Source organism: Cheilinus undulatus, linkage group 21 (genome assembly GCF_018320785.1).
Source record: "Cheilinus undulatus linkage group 21, ASM1832078v1, whole genome shotgun sequence".
NCBI classification, from domain to species: Eukaryota; Metazoa; Chordata; class Actinopteri; order Labriformes; family Labridae; genus Cheilinus; species Cheilinus undulatus.
In genome coordinates this window covers 31,164,753-31,184,619 of record NC_054885.1, presented here as the reverse complement: position 1 = coordinate 31,184,619, position 19,867 = coordinate 31,164,753, and the positions used below count along the sequence as shown (strand labels likewise).

The following is a 19,867-nucleotide window of genomic DNA, read 5'->3' as shown; positions in this document are numbered from 1 at the left end:
ACTGGACACCAGTCCAGGGTGTACCCTGCCTCTCACCCAGTGACAGCTGGGATAAGCTCCAGCCACCTGTGAGCTAAACAGAATTAGCAGTGTTGGATGAATTATTTATCAGTGGAAATGAAGTGTTATCGTATTGTCTCAGCATTTTGAAATATATATATAATACATATACAGTCCTTAACGAATTTATTAGACCACCTGTCATAAAAACGAGATAACATAAATATTTTGATGAAGTGCTTTAATGCGGACTCTTTCATTTTCAGTGAACTCTCCACGTTTTACTATTTTGAACAGGAATGAGGAATTTCAAACTGAATTCACCTTTTTATACCCAAATTTGAGCCGGCTTACTGGGCTTCTCCGAGAAGTCAGAAATTAATCAAGCATAACATTCAACCACTAAAACAAATTTTTCTGTTCAGGAATGCAAGTAAATAACTATAATTTGACATATTAATCAAGAAATAATAATGTGCTTTACTATCTTTTCAGTTTTTTTGTAAATCAGTAAATTTGAAAATTCATGGATAATAATAATAATTATATTTTAGCATTAAGAATATCATTTGGGTTAAAGAGCTTCTACATATTGGTGTATTAACCACTGCAAAAACATAAAAAATGATTTTGGTAATTACCAATGCTGTTAATTTAGGGCAGCTGTGGCATAAACCTTACTTTGGGTGGTGGTCTAATAAGTTTGTTAATACATTTAAGTGACAAGTTAGAAGGCATGTTTAGAAAAACACGTTATGAACATAGAAATTTGGGTAGCTAACTAAGTTAGCTGAGCTTAGCTCATTTGGCCATTTATATGTCCTTTTGATAGAATAATTCTCAAAATATGCTTTTTTTCAGGCAGGCTAAATTTGGCACTTATTTCTTATTAGTCCTGTTTCATCTCAGTTATTCCTTAAACTTATATTACAAGCTACTGAACTGTGAAAGCAGAAACAATACACTCTTCCCATGGCTACAGGTAGTTTTTTAATCAGGTTTCTATCCACCTGTAAAAAGTGCACTTTCTCGCATTGGACACTAGGAGGCATCATCCATATATTTACGGATATAAGGACATCGGTCACTAACACAAGTGAAAACGAGGCATAATTGTGTCCTTATGTATGCTGTAATGACAATTAAGATTCTTTTGCATATCACTGATGTTGTACTAAAACCTCCTATCTCCAAACCTGGTCATAGTCAGCATCTTTTTGACACTTTCTCTTGCTTTAAAATTTGTTTAAACCCACCGACAGATGAAAAGGTTGACCAGTATCTTTGATTTATGAAAAATGGCCCAATGCCAGCAATACGCTCTTGCTTTTTTTATGGTTAGACACTGTTGCACCATACGTGAAGTTACCCACTCAGTTAGAGAGGTCCCATCTGTGAGAGAACAAATGTAGTGAATGAATGGCTTGCTGAACTTTATTGAAGAGCATGTCCTGTGTCAGTACATGTAGACATGTGAGCTAATGTTCAAATCATAATCATGTGAAACCAATGAGTAAAAATCGTGGAAGACCTTAAATCTATGGCTTTAAGAAAAAGTTTAAGTCCTCTACCATGCTTACTGGTTGGATTTAAACAGAATCTGTTAAGCATAAGTAACACATCACTGTCATAACCTCATATGTCCAAAATCACAAGAGAAAGGGGGAAATACTGTATTTTTAAGCAATTTAATATTGATTGATCATAATTTGGATCCTTTTTACACTTCATATAGGTTTAAAATTTGTAAAGAACCCACTGAAAAATTGAGATATTGAGTTACAGCCTGACACCTTCCAGCCCTAGCTACAAGCAAAACTAACCCTAGAGGCACTAAATAATTAATTCTGTCTTTACATTTACCTCTCTTTACTAATGAGTTTGCCTTTACTTTCCCCTGTTTCAGAGAACTTCTATCTACGAAGTCTGCCGTCCCAGCCACCTCTCATCTCAGCCAATCACAGTCTGCCTCCAATGTCCAGGGCAGGTTCAGGACACTCTCAGGGGTCCTGCAGCAGAGAAAGAGATCCAGGAGTAGGGACAGGTCTACATAAGGGTCTTAAAGAGGGGTCTGTGGAGAGAGGAGTGGGACCTGTCAAGGATAAAGAGAGGTCCAGCAGCAAACAAGATGCAAAGGAGAGACAGCAGCAACACCAACAGCATCATAGCCATCAGCCACCTCAGCCCACCCACCACCACCACCATCACCATTCCCACCCCCATCAGCAGCATCAACACTATCCACAGCATTCACTACCCCTGGAGGAGGTCAACAGTCGGGCAATGGAGAGGCACAAGGCGTCACTTCCAATGGAATACAGCAAGGAACACCCTCAGACTATGGCCAAGCCCCTCAGTGCCTGCTTGCACAATGGCAAGATGCAAAATGGAGATGCAGGAACTGGAGCAGGGGCTAAGGCCGCCATGTCCAGCTGTGGTGGGGAGGGCACGGCCCTCGGGGCTATGGGGGGCGGTGGGAGCAGCCAGGGCAGACATATGGGGGCCAGTGGCAGCAGCCGTTGCACCAAGGAGGGGATTAGTGGGGAGATGAGGATCAGTGAGCAACCATCAGACTGTTTAGAGAGGGGTCAGGCACCTCTCCACCATTCTCTCTCCTACTCTGTACCTCCACCCTTACATATGGGTTCTACTGCAGGAGGGGCGCACCCACATCCACATTCTCATTCTCACCCCCATTCACATCCTCATCCAGGGGGCTTTCCCTGCCTCCAGCTCCACCCTAGTCACCCCCACCACCCACATCATTCCCACCATACACACCACCACCCAGACTTCTTCTGCCCACCCCCTCCTGCTCCACTCGCCAACCCTGCCTCACATGAGAGGGGGCCGGCCAATGTGGTGCGAGAAGGCAAAGTCACTGGGGCCACGTTTGTGCCATCTGTGGCAGACCTCGGGGACAAATCCAGTGGACCATTCCAGCTCGGTAACCCTGACTGCCAGGGTGTGGGCGGAGGAGGGGGAGGCGGAAACGCCAAGGACAAGGTAATAGAAAAGAACGGAGGCGGTGGGCACCACAGTAGTTGGCACCGAAAGCAGCAACAGCAGCAGCAGCAGCAACAGCAGCAGCAGCAGCATCCGTACAGAAAGACTGAAAAGGCCCCAGACTGGATGCAGTCCCACCATCAACACCTCCAGCCTGCACAGCTTCCTCCACCTCCTCAGCTACAGCAGCCGCCACATCCCCAGCAGCACCAAGTTGCTCGATCCCGAAGCGCTGAGTGTATAAACAGCGGAGTGGATATGGATGTGTACAGGACCTCACTCCCCCAGGGGCCAAAATCTGGACATTCTGTCCCTCATTCAGTCAATACTTCCCCTTACAGAGACTGTTCCCATCCAGGTCCCCCACCAAACTCCTCCCCACTTGGAAGTAAAAGCATGGGTCAACATGGCGGGGCTGGAACACCTCATGGACCTGGTCCAGGGGGAAGCTGCTCCTTACAGAGAGATGGCCAAAAGGTAGCCAGGATACGCCACCAGCAGCATGGCCGACCTGGTCCAGACGCTCCTTCTCCTGCTGAGTTGAACCAAGTCACAAGTCAGGAGTTGAAAAGAAAGATGGACATGTCTCCTTATGGTTACAACAACAGCAGCGGGCAGCACCACCACCAGCAGCCTCCAGTGCCGTCCTGGGGCATGCGGCCTCCACATCACATGTCACAACCTGAGGAGGAGCAGAGGAAGTCTTACATGGAGTTAGGCAGCACTGGAGGACAGCATTCCCAACAGCAACAGCAACCAGGAATGAACCTGCCTCCTCCTCAGCCTCCCCCTGTCCCCCCTCTGAATCAGCAGCAGCAACAGCAGCCGCAACCTGAGCCCCCGGGCCCAACTCAAGGGGAGAGCAGTGCCATGAAAAGCTTACTGAAGTACAGCAACCAGCAACAGCCACTGCTCCTCTCTCAGAAGAGTCCTTTTGGGGGGCTTGGAAGCCTCAAATCTGGTCCTGCTGGTGGGAGCTGTGCTCTGCAGGGCAACAAACAGACATTACCTTCCAGAAAAGGCCCAAGTAATGAAAACGAGCGGCCTGATTACAGTGGGCGGAGCAGGGATATGGGTGAAGCAGGTCACGGTGAAAGCGAGGTGAGGCAGCCACCGGTGGGGATTGCGGTGGCGGTGGCCAGACAGCGGGAGCCGCCTTGTCGTTCAGCAGACGGTCATTCCAACAGCCGACAGGGCAGAGTGCATCCCTCTGTGAAAGGTAGGGGGTCAAGGACACTTCCTTATAAACAGAGCTGAAGGCAACCAAGACCATTTTATTCTTTATCTCTAACCGACTGAAAGAAAACTTTAAAAGATGAAAACATTTTGTCAGTGATAAGACAGTCCCACACTTTTTGGAAAATGAAAAAATGTCCTTTATGGTTTTTATTTCTCATTAACTTTTACCATTCATGAAATAGAACTGGATTTTATCAGTGCTAGATAGAAAGATTAACATAAAACTTTAACAAAGACACTGGGCCTCATTCAACAATGTGGGCCGTTTAGCTCAGTTGGTAGCAGGTGTCCATATAAATAGAGGCTATAGTCCTTGATACAATTGTCTCGGTGCTGTTTGATGCATGCCTTCCCCACTTTCTCTCCTCATATTTTCTGTCTCTCTTTAACGGTCCTTTCCAAATATGAAGGCAAAAATAGTCTTTTAAAAAGATTTTTCTATTTGTTGTCAAAATAGTTTCTAAAAAGTCTACATAGGATTCGTGACACGCTCTAAAACTTTTAAATTTTTCACGCCTAAGTTTAAGGTGATAAATGCCATGTGCTCAGCATAAAAGCACAAACGTCTATATTAAATAAACATTTATTCCAATAAATAAAAAAACAGCAGTTAAACACATTTTACCTGCAGATGCACACAAACCTGTGTGGGGATGATTTTGATGGTTTTAAATAAACGCTTTAAACTCCTACACATGTGCCTGATTTATATTCCAACTTAAACATTTAGCAGCTAAGATCAAACACTGCATGTTTCAATTAATACTTGACCATATTTAATTACAGGTTTTTGCACATTATTTTATAATATAAAAATGTTAATTTGAAATTTAAATACTATTAAAATACAACTCATTGTGTCATTGTTAATGTTGCACATTTCAGTGCTGATGAGAGCAAAATTCAACTTCTTATCCTGTCATATCTGCACTCAAATGTTTGTAAGAGTGCTCTAGAATGTTCTCAGATTTTTGAAGAAATCTGTGTTGAATGTCAAAACCTTTTTAAAAATTGCATTAGAGGGTTTTAAGAACAGATTTCTTCTTCAGAACAGTTGGTGAGTGAGGCTCATTACTTTTTGGCTTTTAAAATCTTTTTATATTTCAGGAAGTAACATCTTAGTACAGTAATACAAGTCTCTTGTAAAACACTGTTATCTTTGGAGAATTCCTCACCATAGGACACAAGAGTGGAAGGTTATTATTCAGCTATTTGATTTCTCACAGGACCGCCCCGCTCCATGTATCCATCTGATCCTGCCACTGAAGAGGAGAGGAAGAGGATGAGTGGGGAGCAGATAGGTCTGACTTGTTTGGACAGAGAGAGAGATGCATATATCAGGCAAGTGACTGCAAAGCTATGTCTCAGTATGTAAAATAAATCAGTTCTTGTTCTAAACAGTCAAAAATACTGTTGTTCTTTGGCTGACTTTGTCTTCTTTATCTTTAATTTCAGGGATAATAAAGAAAGGGTCGAGTTTGCAAGAATCCATCCTTCCAACAGTTGTCATGGAGACCTCACCTCTCACCTCATGGTCCCAGGTGGGACTTCCCTCCAGTCTGGCCAATTAGGAGACCCAGCTGCACATTCAGCTCACCATCATTGGATGCCAAGGACCAGTAGCCCATCCCTCTGGATGACAGGACACTCCTATGGTGAGAGATGCTAAAAGGTCTAGAAATTAAGATGCCAAAGTTTGCATTCCTCAACCTTAAACTTTGGGGTTTTCTTCATTTTGACTAACTACTTATGCTAAGGCAATCACTAATTCTTGTCAGAATTGACCCTGCCTGGTTTGCCCCCTTATAAAGCACATGTATCATTTTTTCACCCTCTTCTGTGTTAGAGCTTTGAAAGCAGCTTGATTTCACCATTAACACAATTCTTACCCTTCTTTATGTAAATTATAGTCAATACAACATCCATGTTATTTTTTGGCAAAGATAAAATAGATGCAAGGTGCATGTGTTGAAGGAAACAGCCAAATCTGTTCATCCCATTTACTGTTGAAGGTCTCTGTTAACACAACAGGTCTTTGCCCTAACATTTAACTCTAGCGAGTTGGCATCGTGATGATGTTTTTCATGATGAGTGGAGCGCATCTCCTTAATTGTATTGGAAGTGTTTCTTTAGCTGTTTTACCCCATGAGAGGAGATTGGTATATTTAACTTTTCCATCCTCCTTTCCCTGTAGCAGGTATAGGCCACACAGCTCTGCACCAGAACCTACCTCCAGGTTTCTCTGCAGCCATGCCGGGCCCTCTGCAGCCAGTTTTGCCTCTGCCCCAGGACCCTTCTACCCAGCTGGTGGTTCTGCCCACTGAGCCTCCTGCCCATCCTGCTACTCATCACCTTGGTATGTAAAAATCACTCACCGCTATTTAAGTGTTACTCCAAGCCACTTTTTGCTATTTTTGGACTGCCTGTATTTTTATAAAAAATGTATGTAGAATCTCAACCATCTCCATGTGCTGCATGGATATCAGATGAATTTATCAATAGTTTTATAACCAAAAAGAACAAGTAAAAGAATGAAACAGAAGCTGAATCTTATAGAAATCTATATAAATCACACTCAGATGACCGATGACCAAGCCTTTTCACATCGATATTTAGTTCCTTCAGGCCTTGTCTATCAGAACAAAAAATAACAAAAAGCTATCAAACACACAACAGGAACTATAACTATCAAATATCTCTGTAAAACCACTTCCAGTGCATGTAAGTTAGCTACATAAACTATGTAAGTGATGTGGCGGCAGACCTTTTACAGTTTTGCAAGTTGGATAAACCCAAATTTTAGTCAAGTAAAACATCAACTTAACTCATGAAGATAAAGCTAACTAAGCTACATTTGCAACATTATCTTATGCTATGTTTACTAAAGCTAAGTTAGCTACAGAAGCTACGTAAGTAATATAACTGCAGCCTGTAAAACTTTTAAAGTTTTGCAAGTCTCATAATATCAAATTTTAGTCATAATATAACTGCATAACCCATGTGGCTAAAGCTAATTAAGCTACATTAGGGAGGTTAGCTTAAGCTATGTTTACTTAAGCTCACTTAGCTATATAAGCTACATTGGTAACATAGCTGCAGGCTGTACACTTTTTACAGTTTTGAAAATCTCATAAACCCATGTTTTCGTCAAGTAAAAAACTATGTGATTCACTTCATACTTTGTTTAAGCTTAGCTACATAAGCTTGAAAGCTTTGTTATCTACATAGCTAATGGAGCTATGTTAGCATCGGCTATTTTGTCCAAAGCGTGAGTAAAACTAAAGCTAACTTAGCTACATTGGCTTACATAGTAATGTAACTAAAATGGCTATCTTTAGCTAAAGCTAACAAAGCTAAAGTGAGCTACCGTGCATGTATTAACTTCTGGAATTAGTCTATACATAAATTATTCCTGGATTAGACCTCTGACCTTTTTTGTTTGTCTTATTTTTGAAATGTTGCTTTGTCTATATTGTTTGCAATGTGATTATTTCAAGCATCTAACTGCTAGACTTTGTTTATGAATAAAGTTAACTTTAAAAAAAGAAAACCAAAACAAGCAAATACGTTGTATCGGCAAATGACGTCCTTTCTATTGTGACAGAGGTGGTGTCTCATTGTAGTGGTACTGGTTTGGTCTGGTTTAGTCTGGTCTGGTCTTAGCTCTGAGAGCTGACCTCTCTTAAAACAGTACACTTTGGATCAAAATTTACTTCCATCATTTGGTTCCTGAGATACTGTAAACAATGCAAGTGCTACTGCTTTAGTGTGCCAGCAGTCCAGCGGAGTTCAGAGGTTTAATGATTTCTGCAGATTTTATCTTGTTTTCCTTCATCTTGTTTTTACTGCTGGCTAATTTCAGTCTTTATTGTACTCACTATATTCTAAATGATTAGTAGTAAAATCATATTTGGATCTGGCTTTGTGCTCACTGTGCTTTCACTCGTAGACAGTACATTCTCATTCTTATCTAGTCAGGGTTCTCGCACTAAACTCTATCCCCCACATACACATGCATACACGGACTAAAAGGTTTGAGAGTGTGAGAGAAAGGGTAGGATCACTTTTAGAACTCTGCATAGACACTTTCAGAGAACAGGCTGTGACATTTAATTAGCTCACAATCTTCATCGGTACATTTCCTTCTGTGCTCCACAGGAGCTTCAGCCGGGAAAGGAAATGCATCCGCAAGAGCTTTCCCACAGGAAACAATTGCATATCCAAGTTAATGTTTCTGAACAAGGATTTTAGTGTGAGAAAGTGGGTGGAAGGGTGAGTTAGGGGTGAGAGAAGAGTTCCTGATAGCGTAGGCCCACTACTCCCCAAGCAAGGCTCTGTAGCACCTACATGAAGTTGCACTGCCACATATGAGAACCGTTCACCCACAGGCATGGGAACTAAACCTCCCTGGCCCTTTTGCAGACCTTATCCTGTGGTTTGGCTGAGCAGGTGGGACTTTTCCAGCAAAAGTCCACACTGAGCACATTTCCAGTCCTGTCTTTTGACCCTTGATGAACTTTCAACCATCATCATCTGTTCACATTTCATCACTGTCAGGGTTTTTTTTCCAGCATTCCAGCAAACTCTCAAGGCAGTTCTTAAGAAGCAGCTTTCTTTTCAGAAAGGGGGAGAGTGTGGGATTGCTGTGCCAGGGGAGATGTTGTTCAGTGAAGTCAGAAATATTTTTGAAGAGATTTGTCCATGTTGAAGCTGTTTAACGTGAATAGAATGATTTTTAAATGATTCATAATGGTTTTACTGTTTTGAAATGGGTGTGTGGGAGGTAGATAATGAGAGATATGGAGAACAAAATGCAGTTTTTTAGTGTCTTGTGCATATGAATCCAAAGTGTGCACACATATGAATGTCTATGTTTTCTGAAGTAGCCCCCACTGTCACAATCCTCCTCCTTTTTCTCATTAGATGTGATGGAGCAGCCAGGGCTGTGGCCTCCTGTGTACGGCGCCCGGGGCCCACCCTCCCACATGCAGCATCCTGCTGTGTACTCCCGATCCCAGTTTCTACGGCAACAGGAGCTGTATGCATTCCAGCAGCACCAACAGCTTCAGCATCAGCATCAACATCAGCACCAGAGCCACCAGTCACAGCAACCGCAACCACAGTCTCAAAACCAACAGCAGCACCGAGCTGCACATGGCATGGACATGCAGCATCATACAACTCACAACTCCCAGGTGATTGCTGAGGAAACTTAAAAAATAGATCCAAGTGTGAGGAGAGTTTGATTAGTCTGCACTGATCTGCCTATCTAAAGAGAACAAGAGTCAAGTAGAGTCTGTGAAGCTTGAGTCAGCTTTAATCTTCACATTACCATTAAGTCTATTTTTAACTCCCCTACATTTTTCTGGGATTTGCAGATTTCTTCGCAGGGAAGAAGTGGATCACAGAATATATGATGGAGTTGATTTTAGTGTTAGTGGGCCTCATTCACCCATATATTCCAAGATTTTTCTTTAATTTGTTGTAAAGTTTCAAAGAGAAACCTACCTTTCAAAACTGCTGAATCATTCGCAGCCCTTAGCTATTTTTAACCATTATGTCTCGCCTGGACTTGTTGTCTTTAAAAGCTTGTAAACCATTAACCCTGTTGTGCACAGTCAGGTTCAAACATCCTTTTTATCAGGACAACCTCGGCTTTAAGAATATGTATGTTGTAGTAATGTCCCTTGACTTTTTTAAAAGTTATGGGAATAAAGAAAAAAGAAAAAACTAACAGAAAGTAAAACTCACAGATTTTTATGTGTGATACACAGTAAACAAAAATGAACTTTTCTGCACAAACTTGTTCTCCCATCTTTTGGGCATATTTTGAAAGAAAAACACCCTGTGACAAAACAAATCTCCAAATATTCACATATTTAACCAAAAAGTACTTGTACATCTTTGTATTGGCTGTTTTTTTTGCCATTATTCAAAGCAATTCCTGTCTGCAGTGACACAGAGGGCCACATCACAACCTCTCTTTTTTTCTTTCTCTCCATTATGAGCTTTTTAGGCCATCTCCTGCATGAACTAAGTTTAAAGGCATGTGGAGTTTGACAAAGCATGATGAAAGGCTGGGACATCAAGCCTTGGTGGCAATGCAGTGCATTGTGGGACATAAAATGGTGGCTAGCAAGATAGAAGCAAGATATCAGTAACTTCCAGATTTGAAGCAGTAAAAACAACAGCAAGACTTTGAAATACTTTGATAGTTCTAAACTGGTTGTGGTCCTAATTCAAAGTATCCTTAAAGAGGAGGATTTTATTCTCATTTTAGCACCAGTAGTGGATATTATATATATGTTACAAACACATTAATTGGATAAGTCAATGCTACAGAATGGGTATTCATCAGAAATGACCTGTATAAAGCTGTTATAAGAAAATCATGCACCCCAGATGGGATAAAATAGCTTAATCACAGTTGAAGTATACATTTATTTTTAAAAAGACACTTTAAAATGAAGGAATATTATTCAAATACATTTATACCTGCTGATGCACACATGCCAGTCTGTAAAGATAGAGTTTTTATTGTTTTAGATAAGTGTGTAATGATAAAACCCCAACATTTGTGCTGAATTTATATCCATAATTCAACATTTTGCTGCTAAGATCAAACACTGCATGTTTAAATAAACTTTTGACCATATTTAAGTCCTTTATTTGTGCACATTATTTGATAATATGAAAGTGTTAAATGTCTAAAAATGCAGTAAAACAGAATTAAAATTATTTTTTATTGTGTTATTCTTAATCTAGCACATTTAAGTGCAGACATGTATAAAATTAAACATTTTATCCTGACATACCAACCCTCAAATGTGCATAAGATTGCTCTGGATTGTTGTTAGATTTTGTTCCTAGTAGATAAGAAAACTTTGGTGAATGTTGGAATCTTATTAAATCTGTGTAAGAGGGTTTTAAGGACAAATTTCTTTTTAACCATGGTTGGTGAATAAGGCCCAAAAAATTGTTAGCAAGAACCAAAACTGCACTTTTTTTGATGTGATGCATCTTTCTTATCTTAATGCCACAGATGCAGAAGAGGCCGGATGAGCCCTCTGTGGAACTGGAAGAACTCATTTCAGAACCGAGAACGCCTAAACCTGCCAAGCCCTACTCTTACAACCAACCTCAGAGGAACACGTCTCCCCCTGGGGCCTGCACTGCTCACTTATCCCCTTGTTGCCAGTCTCCCTCGCTGCGACCACATCCTAAAAGCACTCCCTCTACACCCTGCCCTGCTCCCAGCCCCGCTGCAGCAGCCCCTCACTCTCCTGTCATCAGCCCTGCTCCACCTCAAATGCCCAAGGGAAATGAGGTCCAGGACAAGAGAGTAGAAGGACAGCCTCCACAGGATTACCCAGAGTCTCTAGAGCCTGGTAAGCACTGGGGAAAAATATCAGTAAGCAAGCAATAGTTTTCAGCTGCTTTAAATGCATACAGTTGCCTTTTACAGCCCTTTAAAAACATATCTAGTTAGTATTTTAACCCAGAAAATAATAAGTGTCACATGGTTAAATTGTATTAGCAGATGCCACACTTACTTTAATTGTACACTCCCTTCTTAGCATGCATTCTCCAGCATTCATTCTGTCACTGTTTTTGTGTTTTTGAATGGCCACCTCATCTTTACAAAGATCCCTGAAACATGATGTGGCCCTCTGTAAAGCTGCACAGGTCCACATCAGGGTTGTGGATCTCTGTTTATGAGCTGTAGATGAATTCTGTACTTTGGCATCCCTCTCCTGTGATCCCTTGGGAATTTTCTAAATCCAGAAAGGTGTTTTTCAAAGTAATGCTTTCAAACTTTATATAGTTTATATTTCAATCACCTTTTAATACCTGGCTTTTCATCTAAACACTGGCTGCAGCTCATATATCCTCCTGAGAGCCTGCATGCACATACGAAGATGTTACATTTTGGCCTTCTCAAACACAGTTTTACATTCTTAAAATTTCTGAGATAATTGTCTGGAATTTCCATACAAATTTAACTAATTTTATTGGCTTCTTGAGGGAATAATTTTCAGGAATCCTTGTGAAATTTTGTGGGATATGTTTGCATATTTGGGTTGTTTGATCTGAATTTTTTTGTTTTTATTTTTTCTTTTGGGGGGCAGGGGTGTCACTGGGATTATAAGGGTACTTTCATATGAATTTGGGGATTTTTTTTTAAATTAATATTGACATTTCTTTTAGAATTTAAAAGAAAAGATTGGTAAAAATTTTCCTCATAATTTTACCTTAAATTCCATAAAATTTGGGGGATTTTTTTTTTATGTCTGTGAAGATTTATTTACTTGGAAACCTTTGGGTATTTTCTTCAAAATTTTGTATAAAATATCAGTGAAATTTTATGGGTATTTTTTTTAATGTTTGGGGCATTATTTTTTGGAAGTTTTCCATCATTTCCATGAAATTTTGGGTATCTTTTTGAAACATTTTGATATTTGATAATAATTTTTGGGGTGGAATGTGCTTTACATTTTTGTAAACATGCTTGATTTTTTTCAGGAAATGCCACTGAATTTTAGGGGACATTTTTTATTAAAATTTTTAGTTCATTTTTTTTTTTTTTTTCAAAAAGTTTCCCTTAAACATATGGAGAATGTTTTGGGATTTGTTTAAATGGTATTTTTAAGGGAATTTCACATACATTTTTAGTAATAGCCTAGCAATTTTCAGGTGATTTTTTGTGTTTAGGAAATCTCATAATTTTAAAGTAAATTTCGCAAGACCTTTAGAGCTTTTAGTGAAAGAACATATTCTTTGTCAAAATGACTTCCTACAAGTAAAAAAAAGTCTCTTTTTTGTATTGTGCAGGAAGAAAGGTCTGTTGTTCTCATGTGCTGACATTTTCATTCATTTTTTGTTTAAAACTACTTCCTGTTCAAAGACAGAGCTCAGGTTTTATTCTTATCATGTCTCACTCTTTAAAATAAAGGAAAAACTAAAAAAATGCATCCCAAACAAAAGCTCAGCTCTCAGGACGATAAATTGGGGTAACTTATATACCAGTAGAAAGTGCCAAGACATGCAACACCATATTTTCAAATGCGTGCAGCTGCATGTTGCACTGTGCATGAGGCCTAACATGATTGAGAATCCATTCAAACATTGTCTATATTGCTCAGAACATGCTGGAATGCAAATGATACAGACCAGATCGGTGGGATTTGGTGTCACTTGTTTTATTTGGGTTGTTTTTAAACAGCTTTTTATGCCTTTATTGTAGAGAGGAGGATAGTTGATAGAGTTAAGGGATAGGAGTGTTGGGGTAAGACATTCGGGAAAGGAGCCATAAGCCAGACTTGACCCTGACTGTATTAGCTGTTTTTCTAAAACAAACACCTGAACTAACAGACACTGTATAACCTACATGATATAAAAAATAAAGGGCTTAAACTTGTTCTAGTAGTCAGAGTACTTTCTCAAACCTGCAGAAAAAGCCGGCTACACTGCAAAAACTCAAACCTCAGTGAGTGTATTCGACTGAGCTTTTTGCAGTGTTTAGCTGGGGCTTTCTAGCACTGTTACCTTGGTAATGACTGAGAAACACCTCAATAGCATCTCTCACAGCTCCCCCACCCCCACAGGCCTCACACTCTCTTCATCATCATTAATGTCTGGCTAACGGCCACCGAGCGCCTGAGAAATTGTGTCAGGTGCTCTGATAAACCAAAGGCCTGGCCCACTTCAAATAACACTCTTACACAGGGTTGCATGTGGTCCTTTATTCCTCTTACTGCTGGAATATCAGAGTGCTTTTCCTTTTCCTCATTTTTGCACTTTTGACCTCAAAGGTAGCGAGGGAGTTTTATACAGCGGGAGCCTGATGAGTGAGGGTTTTTTTTTTGCTTCAGGATCATAACAAGGGAGCAGAATGAGAAATATGACATAACGCAAGGTCCAGATTTTACGCCACACCATGTATATGACACAGCCTTTTTTTTTAGGGGAGTCCCAAAAGAATAAAAGGCCTTAATTGTCTACCTGCATGAGGATTTCTATTGCCACAACTCACTTTTCTCTGCAGCTTTTCAGCTCTTAGTACCATTTATTCTAGAGGTTTAAAACGGTAGTTGAGCTCTCAGCCTATGTGATGGCATGGGTGATGGTTGTAAAGTAAACTTACAGTGTGCCCAAGCCAAACTGCCTGGTCAAACTCTGCCGGTCATTTGTCATCAAACCAGAATCCCACAAAGCATATGTGCTTAAAACTATAATTGAAGTATATTCCTAAAGGAGCCATCAGAATTGTTTAGCCAATGTGTGCCACTGATAGTTCTGTATTTATACGATCTTTATTTGTTTCTCTCTGTAGACTTGCCTCCTGGATATACCTATCCTGCTATGACCATGGGCTACAGAGGTGGACCCTCCCCCCAGGATGTTCGACTGGCTGAGCCGGCCGAACTGGAAGCTGTCCAAGTGGAGCCTGCTGAGCACGCTCCACAGCCTCTTTCCAACCTGGGGGAGGGGCTAGAATGCCAAGCAGTGGTCAGGCCCCTCCCCGAGCCACTTCCACCGAAGGAAGTAGAGCAGGAAGAAGAGGAAAGAGTTGTCGAGGGAGTTTTGGAGCAGAAGGAGGAGGTTGAAGTAGCAGCGGTGACAACAGCCAACTATGTGCCTGGAGAGAAGGAGGTGGAGGATCAGGGGCCCGCTGAGGAGGAGGTCCTGGTTTGCCCCCCTGCGGAGAGCCCTGTCTGCGAGGCTGCTTCTTGTCCTGTCTCTCTTTCAGCAGAGGAGCTGGAAAGGCCAGAGGCTGTCATCACTTTGGAAGAGGAAGAGGAAGAGGAGGATGAGGAGGCAGTGGGTGAGGAAAGCCAGGTGGAGCCTGCTCAAAAGGTCAACATGCCTGGAGAGAAGGAGCCAGAGCTGCCAACCATCATCGAGCTTGACCCCGCTTCCCCTGCAGCCTCTCGGTTGCAGTCTCCAGCCCTGGAGGAGGCAAAGGATAGCAAACAGCAGCAGCAGCAGGAGAATGAGACGAGCCCTGATGACGCCTCAGCGGATTTTGTTTGTCTGTCTCCTGCTTCGGCTTCTGCCCCGAGCCCAAGTCAGGAAACGGTGTCCCACAAACCTATTGTGCCCTGCTACTGGAGTCTAGAGCTGCTGATTGCTGCGGCATTCTGCACAGATGTACCCCCGTTTCCCTTGTTCCCTTTTAGTGCCCCATTAGCTGCCCCATCACTACCTAACCCACACCAGGGGATGGAGCTTCTAAGTGAGCTGGCAGATCTGGAGCTTCAACAGCAAAAGCGCACCTGTGGGAAAAGCCAGGGTGAGGGACAGCAGTACTTCCATTACACACAGACATGAGCATGCATACAGATTAGGCCTGAATAACATCACAAATAAATGATATCAATCATTTTTCTTTCTGCAGTGTAAGGCAATGTTTTGAAATAATTTATAACAGATAAATACAGTGTCCTTCGTGCACGTCTGGTGCAACTTTCCTACTTTCACACACATCGGCAGCAAGCCTCGGTGGGGCATCACTTCTCTGCACAAACTTCACAGATAAACCTGCCAACTGCAATTGACTTGCTCAGTTCTGCCCCCTTAGTTCACTTTCAACTAAGCTAAGACTCCAGAATCTCCTGTGTCTGAGTTCCTTAAAGATTTTTTTTTGAACATTTATCTGATTATCCGTCTGGTTTTAGGATAAAACACAGCACATCCATGGCTGCTTTTCAAGGTGTCAGTGATTTAACTGAGGCCTTGGACAATAAGGAACACTATGAAGCTGCTTTTACTGACTTGCTGAAAGCATTCGATACTGTTGGCCATGTAATTTTAAAAGACTGACTGCACAGTATTGCTGTCAGTACAATCTGTTTCCTAACTATTCATCAAACAGATTTCAGTTTGTGCAGGCTAAAAGCTTTACCTCTAAATGTCTCAAAATTAAAAATGGTGTACCCCAGGGCTCAATCTTTGGGCCGCTGTTAATTGCACTTTATATCAACAGTATCAGTTATAAGATTCCCAATTCAAGTTTTCATTATGTGCTGATGACGCTGGCATTTATTGCTCTGCTTCTTCACAGCATCAAGCTCTCTTTCTTTTACAAGAAGCTTTTAATGCTGAAAAGGAATTTCTTTATTCTATATAAGAATCCTGCTTGAGTCTGTACCCTCTTATAAATAATTTGGATTCTTGACTGGTGATTCAGTCATGATTGACTCAAGCTTCGTATTGAGCAACTTTAAAAAGGTTAAAGTTGCAGCTGGGTTTTTATTTTAGAAATAAGCTGTGTTTTTCAGTTGCTGCATAGAAAAAGGCTTCCATGTTTATGCCTCTGATTGATGGTAGTGATTTTTTATACTCTTTGTATACTGTACCACAGGGCACAGAGGTTCATTTCCAATTAGAAGACCCAAACTCATCATTGTGCTCTTTATGATTGAGTTGGTTGGCCTTTATTGACCACTGGTAGACTAAATACTCAGAATGTCTTGTATTCATGAGGCTGTACTGAATAAATAGATAAAATAATGTTACTAGCATAATGTATGAGGTCATATATACTTGTCACTTTGCTGCAAACATTGCCAGTTACCTTTGAACAAATGCAGACAACCTTGTAAATCTTTATATTGGGCTGACTGTGATGTCTGTCACACAGTTTAATCCAAAACAGATACAACTTTGCTGTGCTTATGTTAGGTTTAATGAACAGGATAAAAAATCCTCTCAGGATACCTTGTATTGATGTTGCATTTAGCTCTGGAACATCATTTCACCACTCTCAAGTTCTAAATGTATGAGTTAAGCTAAAACCACAGGAAATTCAAATTTTCACTGCCTCCATTCTATGGAGGTCTATAATGTCCCAGTGTGCAAGAAATGTGATTGGCTAGTCTTGTTGCGGAGTCGGTGCTTTGCAATAGGTGAACTTCATCACTTGTGGCCTTTGTCGTCAACCATTTCTAACAATGTTATGACTTAAATTTCTTCTACATGACCAGCTTTGTGATTGCAACTTGCAATATTAAGAAAGACCTCTTGTGCTGCATGTGACTCAAACACTTATCACTGTAAGTCAAGGCATTTAAGTTAAGAATCGGCGGTGCATCTGCTCTGTTACCAGTCTGTTAATGAGGCAACAGTATTAATGAGCACAGGAGAAGGTGCTGCGGATGGGAAAATACTTGTTTTAAATCGTAGACTGAGTGTCTGCCTTGAGCATCATGCCAGTGTATTTGTGATGGCAGCAGCTTTGCCAGTGGCTTGTATTTGTTGACATGCAGGATAGAGCCGTGCGTCTTGACCAGTGTTACAGTTTGATTCTATTACGAATATCAGGCCTACGATTCCATTCATGATGCATCTTAAGGCATCACTATTCATCCAATGCATCCTCTATTTTCTACCTAACTCTACACAGCTACTTTCCTCAATGGAGGCAAGCAGTCTGCTACACATATACTCCTAATGCCAACATTTATGAAACTCATACTCTTCTCTTATGTCAAATAAAAGGTTTGCATGAAAATAAACATCTTTTAGAAAAGGCATATAAAAACAGGTTTAATAAGTAGTCTGTTAACATCGCCACAGCATTAATAAGCATTAGAACAAGGTGCTGCTGATAGTGAGAATACCCCTGTTTCAAATCTGTGACTGAGCTTCTGCCTCGAACGTCATGCTGGTGTATCTGTGATGTATTGGCATGCAGAGGACACACAAATTGAATAAACAGCGGACATTTCCTTGACTACTGATGGCAATATAAGATAGAAGCACATTAGTCAAGGAAAACTAGCAGTTTTGGTCTCCATAGAGCAAAAAAAATGGTGACAGGTTATGCCATGTGGTCATGTCCTGTGATGTGACTATCGTGCATGGGCCCTAACAAAGGATCACACTTCTATCAGCAGAATGCACCGCTTTCGTAGTTTACCTTCCTTTCCGTCTGCGTCCACTGAGACAAACTCCCACTCCCCCCTCAGGCCTAGCCTCGTCGCTCTGTGTTCCCTCCGAGATACTCCTCTCTTCCTGCTGGTCTTGGAGGCCCCTGGTGGATTCTAACATGTCCCCAGAGGAGCCGTCTGCAAGCCTCCTTGCCGTTTCTCTTCTTTGGTGTGTTAAAGGCACTTTTATTTTCTAAAAGGCTGTTCTAACGATGCAGAGGCCTCAAGAGAGGGAGAAGAAGCAGGAGGACAGGGCTGAACTACTACTGAGGGGTGTACACCTCCCTTTCTCACTCCCTCTTCTTCCCTTCCAGCTTTCCTCAGGGAGCCGTCTCTCCGTCTCTCCATCCTGCCACTGTTTGATCCACACGTGTGCACCCAAACTCACATAAAAACACACACAGTTGAAAATACATTCGTTCTAACCAAAAGGAAAAAAAAGACACACACCAATTGACTTCCCCTTCTCCCACACACAACACATTACTGAAAGTTAGTGTGTAATCGCAAAAGCAGTCGATGTTTTCAGCACCCTGGAGCATTGCCTGGCTAATTAGACCCCATTGTTTTAAAGTGCCTTTAAAAGCTTCCTTGTTTTTCAAAGCGCCATGTTTTTTTTTATTCATGCAAAAGGATGTTTTGTGTTTACCACAGCATCCTAATGCATTTAACTGCTCCCAAAAGAGGATTCTATAAAAAGGGCATCATCAACTGATTTCAGAGGCAGTGATGTTGTCTTTGTGATGTGATCCTGTTGACAGCCCAGGGAAGTGGCACATGTCAAGTCACAACAATTGTCTTAACGAAAACAAGTGGTAAAACAAGAGAAAAGAATGCGCCGCTTCATCCATTTATGGAAAGAAGGCAGTGTTGAATTGTATACAGAATTTATTTTTTCTTCGACTCTGTGATGATCCTGATATCCAGCCTCCAGTCCCGAAGCGTCAGTCAGTGCAACAGGAATACGTATGAAGGGCTTGGTCCAGATGGCAGATCAGCATCTGTTGAGTCCACACTGATATGACCTCTGAAATGATATACCCAGCCCCTTAATGCATGCTTAGCATACCCAAAGTTCCCTTCCACTTGAGCTATGGCATTTTTTTTGGTCTGAACCAGCCAGTTATCCAGTACAAAGCACAGGCATACTTGACAGTAGCCTTGCAAAGCAGATGGATTCCACATCTGTCATCAGGCAGATCCATCTTGCAAAATTTTATCCTGAACTGCTAGATCCTGGTCAAAGAACGACTGGATCAGTCAGTATCGTTTCAGGAGATAGAGTCAGTAGCTAGAGGTGTGCTTTAGTTGTGCAGCAATCCTTTAAACAACACTGGTCAAAAGATTTGCATGGGTGTCACTATAGTGGGAGTTTTAATGAGTTTATCTGGTGTGCCAAGTTAACCTGACAGATCTTTGTAAACCAACTGGATGAGCAAGGCATTGCTCAAGGTCGAAAAAAGCAGCTTGCAGAGGGAGCAGCAAAGCATAGCCAGGCTAGAGCAGTTTGAATAAGGCAGCAGGAGTATAACAGTATCACACTTTTAATGATGCATAGATATGACTTTTTATTAAACAATTTTTTACTTTTTATCTCACAATAATGACCTTTGATTTATATTCCAACTTTTTATCTCATAATTTTGACTTATTGTCTAGTAATTCATTTTTTATCTTATAATAATGACATG

General features: G+C 41.3%; 1 protein-coding gene across 8 annotated transcripts in view; it reads left to right on the top strand.

Moving 5' to 3' along the window:
• LOC121529537 (BAH and coiled-coil domain-containing protein 1) overlaps positions 1–19,867 on the top strand; it is a 131,307-nt gene that overhangs the window by 81,904 nt on the left and 29,536 nt on the right. For 7 of the 8 annotated variants that reach the window (XM_041817472.1, XM_041817468.1, XM_041817474.1 and 4 more), the window contains 7 exons: positions 1,907–4,225; positions 5,472–5,586; positions 5,701–5,900; positions 6,440–6,601; positions 9,169–9,440; positions 11,288–11,633; positions 14,579–15,538. In XM_041817472.1, coding sequence (XP_041673406.1) covers positions 1,907–4,225; positions 5,472–5,586; positions 5,701–5,900; positions 6,440–6,601; positions 9,169–9,440; positions 11,288–11,633; positions 14,579–15,538 — 4,374 coding nt within the window. The remainder of the gene's footprint in view (positions 1–1,906; positions 4,226–5,471; positions 5,587–5,700; positions 5,901–6,439; positions 6,602–9,168; positions 9,441–11,287; positions 11,634–14,578; positions 15,539–19,867) is intronic. The other variant, XM_041817471.1, reaches the window with a different exon arrangement.